Below are 16,210 nucleotides of genomic sequence, written 5' to 3' on the forward strand. Positions count from 1 at the left end.
ATAAGTACCTACTCAAGAGAGTTTGCGATTTCGGATGCAGCCTTGGTTTTGTTCTGATTGTTCCTTGTTCCTGCTTCTTGATATAGTTACTCATTGTTTGATTAGTTATGTCTGCTGTGTCTCATTTCATTGATTAGTATGATCTAATGGTCTCCCCTGTGTTCTGTTCAGTTCTTGGTCCGTTCTCGTCTTATTATGTTTGGTTGTTTTCTGCCTATATTTCTAGACAATGATTTCTGAGTATTTGATTTTGTTTAATAAAGAGAAGACTGCTGCAATTAAATCCTGCGCTTTTATTTCATCCTGCAGACGTGACAACACCCTAAGGTTTCGGCTGTAATAAAACATTCGTGCACATTTCCACCATTATTCCCCAAGACATGAGAAAAGATACAGATCACTGAACACATGTTGACCTTTTGTGCCAATAGCAATAGCAGGGCATGCTATCACATTATATGGAGCATAGGCGTAATTTGCGGGTGGGACATGTCCCCAACACTTTTTCTCAAGGTCGATATTGTCGCCACCACTTTTTGAAACATTTCGAGGCACGGATGTAGGCTACCTAATACAAATACATAAAACACCTCCAGTTTACTGGCAGAGCATTAATTTAGGTAATTTAGCGTTAAAATGTGTAGTTGTTTTTTAAATCAAGTGCTCGTTGCCATTGATAGTGTCATGGAGGATACAGTGTAGACTCTGTTCGTTCCAGTGAAATCATCACAAAACAAAATGAACACAAACGTGTCCCTGGTTGATACTGTAACCACTGATTAACATATTCGGTTTTGAAGAGAGAAAAAAAAAAAATAATAACTACACCAGTGCTGATTATAGAACCCGTAACCTCTGACATGCTTGGCAAAAGTTCTAATCACAGACCCAATATACGGTACACAAAGCACATTTCGCAGATCTATGCATTTATTCATGTGAAAGTTCTTGGCACTGACAATATATATTGGTAGATCTCATTAAAAGACAAATTAAACCATGTAGCCTAGCCTAACGTTACTATTGAAATTGATTTCTAGACATTGTAATGTTATTTCTTTCCCTAAAATTGTTATTGTAGGCTACATATATCTTATTTAGCATTGTATTAGCAACCTCTTAGCAACAAAAAATATATATTACAAGATGGGATTAATAAACTCAACATTATTTAGGGATAAAGTGAAAATTGAGTGTATGGCTATAGGCTAATTGAGCAATAAAATTGAGTATGAAAGTATGGCTTTTAAAAATATAGCAACTTTTAATTTAAGTTAATTTAAAGCAGTCTTCACATAAACATAAAAAAATATTTAAAATAGTCCATAATGTTTTTAACATTAATTTGGAGATTCAGTGTGAAATTATGTATTAAAAAATAAAATACATATTAAAAATTGTAATGTTAGGTGCGATCAATCGCGATTAATTAACAGCCACAGCCATACCAACAAATACAAAATTATCACAGATGATTAAAAAAATATTATAATAAATTATATTTATCAACGAAATCAAACAAAATCCCAGCATTTTTATTTCTGACTTTTAACAGGGCAGCTTCATAGCCGTTTTAGCTTTAATGACGTCATATTCGCGCGACAAATCCTTACGCACTCGAAAAGCCGGTTGATTTGCGACGGTCACTCTCTCCTCGTCCTCGCCGGTAACCACTAATTACCAAAATGTATTACAAATTTAGTGGGTTTACACAAAGACTAACCGGAGCTTTGCCAACCTCCGCATACAACCCTCAGGTATGTGCGCGCTATTCTGTTTCTAAAGGTTAATTCAGTGACCTTGATCTGCTACTACTTGCTCATTGAGAGCCATAGAATTGTTTTTAAACAGTCGTCGTTAGATAGCCTACGTAAAAATCATGTCTCTAGTAGTATTGTAACCGAAAAGATTTTACAGGCTAATTATTATTAATAAAGAAAAGCAGGTTGAGAGCTGATTATCCACACCAAAATCTACTTACTGAATACAGTTACTTAGTTGAGCTAACGTTACATTTAATTACTATGACTTCCAAAAAATGGTTGTAGTATTGATTTTAGTATTTTTTTTCAGACAGATGACCAATTTCAGCACTGGTTATAGAATCCTAAACTCATTTCACAACAAAAGGCAATAGTTAAGAGCAATATACATCAGCGGTTTTCAACCAGGCGGTCGAGGCCCACTATAGGAGGGAGGTGTTTTAAAATAAGACTTGGAAAAGTCGTGTAAATTAATAAAATATTCAGACAATACATTTATAAAGAACATACATTATTATAGCACTAATATATTTTATCAAATAGAAACTGAATTAAAAAAAAAAACACATTAAAAAACCAGGGGTGGGGTAAAAACATTTTGAGTAAAAATGTTATGTAGTCCTAGTGAAAAAAAATGAACCTGTTTGTAAACCTCCTTAGGGCTTGAGGTCAAATATACCTTCTGAATCCCCTACAATCATCTTTGCCACACCAACTAAACTGGTGTCTGAGTCAGGTGCTGCAGTGGAGTATATGGGTGCCAACAAGGTTCAAGACCTCCAGAGGCTATTTCAGGTGTGTATGTGATCTATTAAGCTATGTAGTTGAGTTAAAGGGATCATCATTTATTCCACCTCATGTATGCCTTTATATCTTCTAATGAACATAAAAGAAGACACTTTAAAGAATGTTGGTAACCAAACAGATTCGCTTCCTATTGACTTCCATTGTATGGACAATTGGACATACAATACAGTGGCAGTCAATGAGAACTGAAACTCTTTAGTTACTAACAGTCTTCAAAAGATCATCTTTTGTGTTAATTTTTCACTTTTGGGTGGATTATCTCATTATTTAACAGGTTTAACAGGGGAAAAAAGAAGCATACATTAATTCTTCCCTCTCCCTGTTTCTTCTTCAGGCCTCAGAAGAGATTCCTGTCCATCTAAAGCGAGGTGTTCCAGACAGACTCTTGTACAGGACCACCATGGCTCTGACAGTCGGGGGAGCTCTCTACTGTCTTGTGGCTCTTTATATAGCAGCACAGCCCAGAAACAAGTGAACTGTACCCAGCTTCTTATTTTCATCGACTCACATCATCAGTGATGAAATAACATTTGTGATCTGTATCTTTGTTCTACTTATCATTAATATAAGCAATATCCCTCCCAGCATCAATCACCATGAACAGAGCAACAGTCCTGAGCAAAACTTCTATTACACAATGCTATTTTACTTGTGTGTCCTGTATCAGTTCCTCTTACAAATGTGATGCTGTTAGTTGTGTTTATTAGAACAGCGGTTCTCAACCTTTCTAATACCAGAGCCCCCGAAAATCAATATTTGATGCCCGCTCTATGCTATTATTTGTTCTTTTGCTAAAATTACAACAAAAACAAACAAGCTTGCTTTTAAACCTTTTTAATGTAAAGAATATAGGGCAATAATTGGATAAGTCATGTAAATAATTTTTTTATTTTACTAAATAATGCATTTCACCAGATTAAAAAAATATATTGAAGCAAAATAAGATTTTGAATAATATTAATAATTTTTCCTGTAGCATTTTAACTTAAAGAAATTATAACAATTTATTTAAAATACTGTAATTTATATAAAATACTTTAATTTTGTGGCCTTTTTTGGAGCTTACTGAGACTTTCTGGTTGAGAACCACTGTAGAGTCCAAGACTTATATAGTCCTATCAGAGAATAAACCCTTTACTCAAGTACATTTACACGATAGCGACGTACTAAAAACGTAAACGTTTTCCTTCGTGTTTTTGAAAATTGTCACGTACAGACGAAATCGTTGTCAAAACAATCCTTTTTCACATGGATGTGTAAAAATGACAAAAACACTGTATATTATGCCAGGCCAGTAGTTGGCGATGTCACTTTGTAAAGAAGCACTACTTGCTTATAGACTGAACACGTAATGCACATGCACATGACGTCAACGTTTTTGCAAGTTTTTTTTGTAGCGTACATGGAGGCTATAATGGTATTGTTTTCAAATATTTCCACTTTGTAACTTTTCAAAGGTTTGCAATTTCATGACCCCAAAACAAAGTTTGTCGTGTAAATGAGAGGCCAAAATGCAACTACATGTTTTTAGTTGAAAATGGTATCGTGTAAATAGCTCCTCATCTCCATTTATACCTCATCAGCAAAATATGGTTTATATCAGATGTGTGATGGCTCACAGATTGTGAGAATCATGTTAAGGTAATGACTGAAGAGGGTTGTGATTGTTGGGAAGAGGACAAGAAAGAAAAAATAGGGTGAGACCTCACACTTTTCAGTAGTGTTGATTGGTTTAAAGGGGTGGTATAATGACCTTTTCACAAGATGTAAAATAAGCCTTTGATGTCCCCAGAGTGTGTATGTTAAGTTTTAGCTCAAAATACCCCACAGATATTTTTATATAGCATGTGACTTTTTGAGGGTGAGCAAAAACGCACGTTTTTGTGTCTGTTCCTTTAAATGCAAATGAGCTGCTGCTCCCGGCACAGAGGGCGGAGCTTCGAGAGCTTGTGTTCTTTTATCTCACACAGACATGCACTGGAAATTTCAAACACTTTTAGCCTTTTATGTTCAAACCGAAGTCAGAAAGATGGAGAAACTCAAGAAGTGACAACATTTCTGAATGTGTAGTAATCTTCTAGTCATTGATTAGCATATTCTGTCATGATAATCTATAACTCACGTTCCCGGGGGCGGGTTAATGTAAATTTTGGGGTTGGTGATGTCACTAACCCGGGAGGAATGTCATGTAGTTCCTACCAGCCTTTTGTTGTAGTCCTTAAAAAGCAATTTCTTGAAAAGAAAATATCTCCCTTTGATTTGAACTTTGAGCGTTGTAACTTGACAGATGTTGTTTATGCTCAAACAGCAACATAACTAAAGTTAGAAAAGTGAAATCATATTCGACCACCCCTTTAATGTGTTTGTTACACACTTGGACATGTTAAGTGTCTCATGGTGAAGCCCAATTAAGAATGAGGAATCTATAGGAAGTGTTTTAACAAGATGTTCAGAGTATTCCTGAAATGTGGAGCCAGACATGGTGAATGCATTTGATGAAATGCCACTGAATGCAATATTATAATAATGTAAGGTCATATATAAAGCATCCAAGGACATCCAAGGCTGCTGCTCCTCTCAAATGCACGAAGCAAAACTGTTCGTTTGTGAAATTGAGTTTTTTTTTTTTTCTTCTTTAAGCTTTGGCTCTCTGAGATGTACATGTTTAATTTAAAAGAGTAGAACCAAATTAAAAGCAATTACCTTTTGCCACTCTTGTTTGCTTGCGTTTTCTCGTTTTGAAGTCTGACGTTCAGTACAATATTTGATCAGAGATAAGAAAAAACATCAAAACATTACGGTTAAATTGATTACTTATGTATACTATATATACAGTCTATAAGATGGCTCTTGAAAAGCTTGGAATTTCCTGCTCAGGCTGTTCACATGGCAACACGGCTATAGGAGACTGTACACAAAAGGACTTCCAAATAATCCCGTTGAATCTGTCTCTTTCATGGCTAAAGCACTGTAGAGCAAAGAAAGGATTCCTATTGTTCTGAAATCCTATTTTTCCACATTTCTGTATAGTCAGAGGTAATAACACAACATGAGGCTGACAAGCTGTCTAACTGCACACTGGCTCTTGATAGGCTGTCAGAGCACAAAGCAAAGTGAAACAATCTATGACAATGAGAGGCTGTGATTCACCCCGTTGCTCTGCTTACTACTGAAGACTACTGACAACTAGTGATCGACCACACAGAGCATTTTAAAGAGGGCAATAATCTCTACCAAGTACGGCTGTTCTTCTAATAGCCTCAGGTAAGACTTTCCCCCAAGACAATCAATATTAATATTTTCTTTTATGAGCCTGTGACTGGAAAACCACATAGTCATGGCAACCACAAGACTCTTTCCAGATGTTCACACATTGTGTTGTTAATTCTGTTTACATTATTCATCTCTCCATGGCGTGCATTTTATATCTAAATAAATACGCAAGTCTGAATGTAGACGTGACCGCTATACATGTTGAGAGTAGAGATTGATTTGTGCCCTTCTCTTGATCTCTATTGTTTGCCTTATTTAGCGTGAATGGATGAATGAACAATGGATTCGATCCTCCAGAGTGTTTGTTTTGTGCCTCTATTTAGAAATTCAAAATTCATTTTTTCCCCGTTAAATTATGTAAAGTGAGCCAGACGCCTGAAACAGTGTTCCAGGTGGTCACATGTTATTAATATTTCATTTTTACATTTTTGCCAGGTTGATTTTACTACTGCATTAGCTTCATTGCACTGATTTATGTTTAATACTTTTACACTCACCTAAAGGATTATTAGGAACACCATACTAATACTGTGTTTGACCCCCTTTCGCCTCCAGAACTGCTTTAATTCTACGTGGCATTGATTCAACAAGGTGCTGAAAGCATTCTTTAGAAATGTTGGCCCATATTGATAGGATAGCATCTTGCAGTTGATGGAGATTTGTGGGATGCACATCCAGGGCACGAAGCTCCCGTTCCACCACATCCAAAAGATGCTCTATTGGGTTGAGATCTGGTGACTGTGGGGGCCATTTTAGTACAGTGAACTCATTGTCATGTTCAAGAAACCAATTTGAAATGATTCGAGCTCTGTGACATGGTGCATTATCCTGCTGGAAGTAGCCATCAGAGGATGGGTACATGGTGGTCATAAAGGGATGGACATGGTCAGAAGCAATGCTCAGGTAGGCCGTGGCATTTAAACGATGCCCAATTGGCACTAAGGGGCCTAAAGTGTGCCAAGAAAACATCCCCCACACCATTACACCACCACCACCAGCCTGCACAGTGGTAACAAGGCATGATGGATCCATGTTCTCATTCTGTTTACGCCAAATTCTGACTCTACCATCTGAATGTCTCAACAGAAATCGAGACTCATCAGACCAGGCAACATTTTTCCAGTCTTCAACTGTCCAATTTTGGTGAGCTCGTGCAAATTGTAGCCTCTTTTTCCTATTTGTAGTGGAGATGAGTGGTACCCGGTGGGGTCTTCTGCTGTTGTAGCCCATCCGCCTCAAGGTTGTGCGTGTTGTGGCTTCACAAATGCTTTGCTGCATACCTCGGTTGTAACGAGTGGTTATTTCAGTCAAAGTTGCTCTTCTATCAGCTTGAATCAGTCGGCCCATTCTCCTCTGACCTCTAGCATCAACAAGGCATTTTCGCCCACAGGACTGCCGCATACTGGATGTTTTTCCCTTTTCACACCATTCTTTGTAAACCCTAGAAATGGTTGTGCGTGAAAATCCCAGTAACTGAGCAGATTGTGAAATACTCAGACCGGTCCGTCTGGCACCTACAACCATGCCACGCTCAAAATTGCTTAAATCACCTTTCTTTCCCATTCTGACATTCAGTTTGGAGTTCAGAAGATAACATTAAAATGCTTTTACTGCCACTTTTAACCAATTTAAGTACCATCATGAACTAAAATGTACCTATACTGTGTATATCAGGGATCAGCAACTCCGGTCCTGGAGGGCCACTGTCCTGCAGAGTTTAGCTCCAACCCTAATTAAACACACCTGAACAAGGCAATCAGTGTTTTCAGGATTACTAGATAGATACAGGCAGGTGAGTTTTTATCAGGGCTGAAGCTAAACTCTGCAGGACAGTGGCCCTCCAGGACCGGAGTTGCTGATCCCTGGTGTATATTATACAGTTGGCCCAGCCCTTGTTATTAAACATACACTCACCTAAAGGATTATTAGGAACACCTGTTCAATTTCTCATTAATGCAATTATCTAATCAACCAATCACATGGCAGTTGCTTCAATGCATTTAGATTAAAAATATTAAAATGATTTTTACATAATAAAAAATATATAGAATGATTCAGTGACACTGAATAATAGAATAATAGGCTAGCTATTTGTTATTAATATTAAAAACATTTTTCAGTTTGGCCAGCTTAGCTTCTGTATTTTGTTTAGTAATTTTATGTTTAATAACTATGACAAGGGCTGGGCCAACTGATCTTTAGATACGAAATCTAGTTCTAGAAATCAGTTCTTCATGAAATCCTTAGAGAAGAATTAGCAAGGGTGCAGCAGACATCATGGGGTGCGCAGTGGTGGGAGCGTGTTTATTTGGGGGTGTGATTGGTGTAAGACACCAGTCTGTGAAGCCGAGAGTGAGAGAGAGAGTGAGCGAGTGAGCGAGTGAGCAGTTGATAATCTCCATCTGTAGTCCTGCTGCTCACTTGGCTAAAAGCAAAGCTCTCTCTCTTCTCTAGGAACAGCGTGTTGGTTATCTCTCACATGTGGCATTGGAGTTGGTGGTTTCCTAAATAGCCCTTATACATTATTTACTTCTTGGTTAGGCCTACATTTAATTTTCCCTAAAAACTGCAGAGCTGCCTGTCAAATAAATACAATGCATTGTAATGAAAAAAAGAACAAAGGGATTAACAGACAAACTGATTCTTGCTAATTACAGAGAAGAGTTTAATGTTTAATTAATTGGCTTCCTCTATTATTTTGTCTTTTCAGTTTATGTCTCCTGATTATTCTTTATTTTCCATACACAGTGCTCTCCTTCTTTCTTTTCTGACTCTCCTGCTGCATAACAACCAGCAATGAGAGGTATGTATTGGGTAAGCAAGCAGCGTGTGTGTGTGTGTGTGTGTGTGCGTGCGCGTGCGTGCGCGTGCGTGCGTGTGTGTGTGTGTGTGTGTGTGTGTGTGTGTGCGTGCGTGCGTGCTTTAAATTGATTAAAATAAATTGTTAATGCTAATGAAATTTTTATGAATCCTGAAAAATATATCAGTTTCAATAAAAATACTGAACTGAAAGAACTTTTTTTTTTACATGTAATAATAATAAGAAATACAGAATGATTTCTAAAGGATCATGCACTGTAAAAAAAACGGATGATCAATAATTTATGATGACAACATATAACATTGCTTTAACTTGTCAAAATAAGTAACTTTCAACTTTTTAAGTTATACGAGATTCAATTAATTTTTTTAAGTCAGTTTAATGTAAATTTAAGTTGATTGTACTTAAAAATTTACAATAGACACTTTTTTTTGTGTGTGTGACACTGAAGACTGCAAAAATAGCTACTAAAAAAATCAACAACTTAAATATTAAAAAAGCCTATATTAAAATAAAATATTACTATTTATATATATATATATATATATATATATATATATATATATATATATATATCTTACCAAGCTGATATTTCTCACCCTCTTTCTGATAACAACCAGTAGTGAGATGTTCTTCAGGATCTTTGATCATTTATATAAAAAGTATATATGTTACCGGCAAAGTGTGTAATCCGGCATTCTATAGAATGCCTAGGTAATGTATAGAATTAGGTAATGTATTTTTGCCAAAAACAGGCATTCTATACATTGCCTAGGCATTCTATACAATACCGGGTTTCACACTTTGCTGGTAACATATATAATCACCGTATATAATTTTTGTTTACATCTACAGTTCATGAATTTGGTGTGCATACCTATCAGTTAAAAACCTATTATTGGAGACTTTCAAAAAGTCATACATAAACTCTTTCTGGTCTCTTGACGGACATTGGTTATTTCCGTCCTTCATTCACACCATCACAGTTCCTGAAATGGAGAACAATTGAGAAACATTGACTACTAGAATCCATTAACTCATCCTGACAGTGTTCTTGGAGGAAAGGAGGATGGGACAGCAGTCTACAGCATTTGTGCTGGCTTTGAGCCACACCAACTGTTCGTAGGACAAACACCCACAACCATACAACAAGCCAAAGCCTGAAGAGTCTGTTCAGGAGACAATTGCACAGTCGAAACTGTACAATCCACATCAGTCATAAGACAACAGTGGCACAATAAACATGTACAGGATCAGTAATCTCATGCCATAATCCTCTGAAATATCACATTCTTAAGAGCGGCTTGCTCTTATAGAGAGAAATCAATGGGACTTTGAGCCGAGTGCATACTTTACCTGCGCTTACATCATGGATAAAGCAAAGGAAAGATCAAGGGCCATTGGTAACTTTTTGCTGGAAAAAACTGTTTGAACTATTTGAGGTTCAGAACAACCAAAGGCTTTTTTGGCACCAGCTACTCACAATGATAAACACAAACAGCAACACCATGAAGCAAAACAAAAAAACCTTAACCACCAAAAAGGTGATAGTAAGGACTTTTACATTATGAAAAAATTATTTAAAAAAAAAAGCTGACTTTTTGAACTTTCATCAAAGAATAATGAAAAATATTCCACAAAATATTAAGCAGCACGACTGTTTTTAGCACAGCCATCAGGAATAAATGTCATTTTAAAATACGTTCAACCGAAAATAGTTTTAAATTGTAATAATATTTAACAATTTCACTCTTTTTCTGTATTTTTGATCAAATAAATGCAGCCTTAGTTACCGGCCCCAAACTTTTGAATGGTGTACATTTAAAACATAATCCTTTAAAGCCACAATCTTTTCTAACTTATTACATTTGGACATTGTATTGTATTGGAGCCTTATTTTATTCACAACTATTTCTGTTGGTGGATTTAAGAGAACAATGTTATCTAGATCCCCTGGAACATTTTCCCTGTGGTCACTGAACAAAGATAGCAACTGAAATATGGTTTAAAGAGATTTCTGGAAAAAACAGTCTATAGAAATCCTAAACAATTTCACTCTTATGAAACATTTTTGTGATGTTCTATTCATCTGCCACTCTGACCTTCCTTTATCTGCTTAAATTTTTCAGTCTGATTATGTTTTTCTCTCTCATTCTCTAAAAAGTCAATAGAGCTTTATTGTACTGACTGTAATGAGCTGAAATATTGCCAAAGCTTTGAAGTGCTTACAGGTGCAATAAATAAGACAAATCTCTTTCAAAATTATTAGATTTTTTTTCATCATGTTCCAATATGATAAAGTTCTTTGATTTTTATATATATATATATATATATATATATATATATATATATATATATATATATATATATATATAGATATAGATATAGATATAGATAGATTTAACAATACATGCACACCACATTTTCGTTCTAACCTGTAAAGAGTGCCAACAGACAATTCCTTCTTTAGTTCTGCCTTTTCATCAGACACTATAATATATGGTCATTGGTCATTATTAGGGGTGTAAATTCACCCTCAAGTCACGATTCGATATATATCATGATACTGAACTCACATTATTATATTATTGCATATGGTAAAAGTTTAACAATTTTTTATTTTTTTGATATTACATTGTGGGTGCATGAATAGGCTTGGACTTTATGAATTCACAGGACAATGTTGACACCAGAATAAAATATTCATGATGCTGGAAATATTCTGAAGCTGAAATTACAGAATTATTTTAGACGAACATGCTTGCACTCTGTCACTGACTAGTTAGGCCACTTTTTACTGGTGAGACATTTGGCATTATCAGAACCCACAAATATTCCCCCATTGTATTATTATATATAGTAGTTTAAAGTTAGCCTGACTACGTCAGACTTCGTACTTCCGCTCAATTTCATTTCGCTTCTGTAGCCTACTCAGTCTGAGACAGCGTAATAGCTTTCCGTTTTCCTCCAGCCTGAAAACAGCCGCCCAATCAACGAACAGAGGGCGGGCTGAGAGCCGTGACGTAGGTCACTGATTGTACCGTGGATGCGTAGATTTACTTCTTCACATAATCTGCAAAAGTCGTTCACAGCCATGTTCACTCCGGTATATCGCTCAATGGTTTTGTTTTCGCATCATACATGTGTTTACAGTGGAACTTAGATGCGGCTGAGCATGCGCATAACACATGCCATAACCAAACGTTATGTGATTGGCTTACGGGTAACCAATGATTTTAAACTTCAGACAAGCACACTTTTTTCAGATTTTTTTTTTTCTTTTTTTCTCACAGAGTAATTTCTTTTTTGGGTGAACTATCCACCATGCCAACACTATGCCAACAACTATGCCACCATGCACATACATATTGTTGCATTTTTTTTATTGCGATATATATTGTGCATGATATAGCCTGGCTATTGTTACACCCCTAGACATTATGCTAATAAAAGAGAGCAATCAAACTTTTGTTCGTTTGAAAGGTTTGTGATACAGAATGTGATATGGATTTCATTCATAATGACACAATCATCTGTAAATCAGGAAAAGACTGCTTCTTTTTATATTACGAAGTAATAAATATAGGTTATCTCACTGTAAAACAAAGTTGCTGCCTTAAAATGTTTAAGTACAATAAACTTGGATGTTTAAGTAATTTAAACTTAAATTACATTAACTTTTAAAAAGTTGAATCTTGTATTTTCTAGCACACTCTGTTGTTGCTTTATGTCAAATGTGAATCTGTCAGAAAAGGCATTTGAAGGTGTACTAGAGTACAATGCTATTGATTTTCTAAAAACACCATGTTTTTCACATCTCATTCGGGAATGTGCTAGAACAGCACATAATAGCTACTGAAATGAGCCTCTCCTCCATGCCTTTTATGATTCACAATAAATACAATACACACAATCTCTTTCCATCTCACATTGAATTAAATCTATGGAACTATTTGTGTCTGGCTTTGGCAAATTGTGAGTATAAGCAACGCTGAAAAGAAGATAACAATCTGTTCTTATTCTCTTCAGTGTAATCAGTAATCTGTCATTTGTGAATAGTATGAGGATCAGTGTCAGGTTCACTCACAGTTTTCACAGATGAAATGGTCTTTTTATATAGGGTCCCAAAGCACCCCATGTTTTATGTGAAAATAATAATAATTTTTTTATAAAATACTTTTATTTTACCCTATACATTCTTTAATTGTTTTCCTTTGACTTAATCAAAGCCCGTATATAACTGAAGCTCTCTGTCATATCAAATTAAGCATGTTTTTTTTCTTCAGAAATCTGACTTTTATACATTTTTAGAATTATTAATTTGACTACAGACAAAATAAATAAAAATGAATGAAATTTAAATAAAAACTTTGTTTATTGCATTTATTTATGTTTTTATGGGGTCTTCTGAGACCCCAAACATTACTAATGTAGCATTTTTCATGCATGGCGTTTGAAGCATGTTATCAAGTTGACATTTTGTTTATAATCAGGTCTCATTAGATTAGAAAATGCCAAAAAGAATCAACCTAATACTTAAATGTTAAGTATGCATTTGAGCTATTGAATGGATTTGGGGTCAGCATTTCACATTTTGGTGAAATGACAATATTTGGATGACAAACGGCAACATAAAAAATATTTACCATTATTATTTTTTTGTCTTCCAATATATTGATTTTGTATAAAGCACAATCATGTCGCTGTCTATTCATTTAGCAGATGCTTTTATGCAAAGTGACAAACGAGGAATACAACAAGCGATTCAGAGGCAATAAACACAAGAAGTGCTAGCAATAGCAAGTTTAATAAAGTTTCAGACATTGTTCAGAAAAGTACACTCTAAGAGGGTTTAACGAATAGTGAAAGCATAATAACTTGTTTCTATGTATCATCAACTTGTATCATCTAACTATGTCAGATTTCAACATATCAAGTCACTCACCCCCTACTGAACCTACTAATTCATAGCAATCACAGAAATGCACTGCAATAACGGCTATGCTTGAGGATTCTATGATCTTTACTAAACATTAGCCTTATGTCTGTGATCTCCATGATGTCCCCTAGGTAATCTTATACCTCTTCATGCTGGCCACAGTCATCTTCCTTCACTGTGATCTTCAGTGAGAGCATGTGTTTGCTCTGCAGAGCCATATAGAGTGCACTATTCTCTGATTGTCCCAGATCTGCAGGCACTTTAGGGTGTTTAGATAGACTATAATTGTAGCTCTCCAGCTTTCAGCATGGGTTCTGTAATGGGGCTCTGCCATCATATGTCAACTAGGCCAGAGCAGAATCCTTACATCACACACACAAAACAGCCTTATTGTTAATCAACTTGGCCGTGGGGGAAGGTCACTATACATTATTCCTTGTGCTGCCTTTTCTTTACAGCTTGATGAAGTATAGCCAGAGCCCATGCAGGCGGAAATCCTCTCGAGCGAAGGATGTGTAATCGATGCTATAGCTTTGGAGGTTGTGGAAGTGTAATGAAGAATGAAGAGAGAACAATTTTCAGATTACGCTGAAATGATTTTGTGATATGCTTGTACTTATTTCATTAGTATTCCTCTCATGCTTCAGAGTGTGGCTGTTTGTGTTTATCATTGTGAGTAGCTGGTGCCAAAAAAAAAAAGCCTTTGGTCGTTCTGAAGCAAAAAATTAACCACAACAAAGTTTTCGAAACCCTCAAAAAGACAAAGGTAATTCTCTTGGCCTTTTATCTCATGGATAATGGAAACGTGGTCTGCCTCTCTAAAATTACCCTGAGTATGAATGACCCTTGATTTCTCTTTGTATTTTCCACTCCTGCATTTTTATTAGCTGGGTTATCAGCTGATTTCTCATAGGATGCATTCAGGAAACTACTACTAAGGTTCTTTACTACGGCACTTGCTCATTCTGAAGAAGAAATGCAGTCTTGGAGACAGAGCGAGGTCTTTTGTGACTGGTCTTGTCAAAGGGAGTGAATATGGTCATTAGAGCTGAGAGAGAAGCAGGAGGGCCGTGATCGCAGTTCTGATTAGCTCTGCTGCTTCATGTTTCCTACGTGACCTGGTCTTAGTCGAGCCCCAGTGTGAAATGCAGCACAGGTCCAGCTGAAAATAGCTTCAGCTGGACTCAATCAAGTCCTGCAGCTCTATATCTGCTATATGCTATCTTCACACTTCTATAAATATAGTGGAGCCCCATTGAACAATCAGTTTAGAAGAGTTGACCAATTCAGAGAAATAATCAATACAGGTGAACGTAACTATTTTACATGGTCTAGGTGGCAATTTTGTATGTACAGTGTACGCATTGTATGTACTGTACACAATGTTTAGAAAGTAAGCCTAAACATAACCATCTGTCACTGGGGCATACGGAAAACAAAAACGTACAAATGAGATTCATACTAATTAGCCACAAATTTGCCTTATCACCTAAATGTAAATAGTTACGAATTGCCATGAGATTGTGTTGTAACCAATATTTGATAGAGCTTTAACATGGCAGTTTGAAGAATATATTATTTAGTTTACATTTAAGCAATTTCACACAAGCAAGTGTTGATATTCAGGCTAACAGCGAGTGTGTGGTATTGCTTATAAACAACAGTTCTATTAGCAAAATGTAAAAAATTTACTAACTTACATTTTAGTCACAGTATTGCCAGTTACTTTGTCAAGTTTTTTAATAAGAATCACAAAACAGAATCAATGGTTCCTTTTCCGAGCAATACATGGTAGTAAACGTGGTTTAAATGTAACTGATGTAGGCTATGTAACATCTTTGTTGATCCTGGAACAGAATTCCAATCAACCAATCAGATTTGAGGGACAAGTTTCCAGTTTGTTTAGGCTTACAACCAGAGTTTTGTGCTTCTACATCAGTGTTATTAACATATAATTTCATAACTTATATCATAGCATTAAGGTAAGGGGTTGGGATATAGGGTTAGGACTCAATTTTCGGACAGGAATGTTGTTCCAGGATCAACAAAATGTGTTGACCCATGAATGCATCTAAAGGTGATGATACACAGGGCAACTTTTTGAGCAATGTTGCCGTCACCGGGCAACCAGATGAAACATAGGGCCCACGACCGAGAAAAATGTTCCAGATAGAAATTTATTGCCCGTTTCAATGGGAAAGTGCCCAAGCAACAATCGCTCTGCAAGATTGCCCAGCAACATTGCTCAAAAAGGTGCCCTGTGTTTCACCACCTTAACTCTGCAAAATCAGGACGTACGATAAAAACACTCATGTCGCCACCTACTGGTGTACCACTGTAACCATGCAGAAAGAGTTTCTCCCCATCCATTAAAGGATAATTCCGGTATTTAGCACTTTGAGTCTCTTTTCTGGTTTGTTATGGATGAACTAGAGTGGTGGACACAGAAATTTTAACGATGGGTCCTGTCTCGACTTTTTGACTCGAAGCGTCTTTTCCGTTCCCGGTAGCGCAGTAATATCAACGAGCAATGAGTCCTCCAACAGAAAGCAATGGGATTTTACAAAATGCCAAATAAAACACGACAGAATATGTATTTCGCTACGC

The 16,210-nt window shown here is 36.3% G+C and overlaps 1 protein-coding gene across 1 annotated transcript; it reads left to right on the plus strand.

Annotated features, from left to right (window-relative positions):
* The first annotated feature begins 1,564 nt into the window (after window positions 1-1,564).
* On the plus strand, window positions 1,565-5,281 carry cox7a2l (cytochrome c oxidase subunit 7A2 like). Its single transcript, XM_081392000.1, has 3 exons — window positions 1,565-1,757; window positions 2,424-2,558; window positions 2,905-5,281. Exons 1-3 carry the CDS (start codon window positions 1,686-1,688, stop codon window positions 3,043-3,045), a joined length of 348 nt encoding a protein of 115 aa, XP_081248126.1. The 5' UTR covers window positions 1,565-1,685; the 3' UTR covers window positions 3,046-5,281.
* The last annotated feature ends 10,929 nt before the right edge of the window (window positions 5,282-16,210 follow it).

Source organism: Scardinius erythrophthalmus, assembly GCF_964197995.2.
Source record: "Scardinius erythrophthalmus genome assembly, chromosome: 18".
NCBI classification, from domain to species: Eukaryota; Metazoa; Chordata; class Actinopteri; order Cypriniformes; family Leuciscidae; genus Scardinius; species Scardinius erythrophthalmus.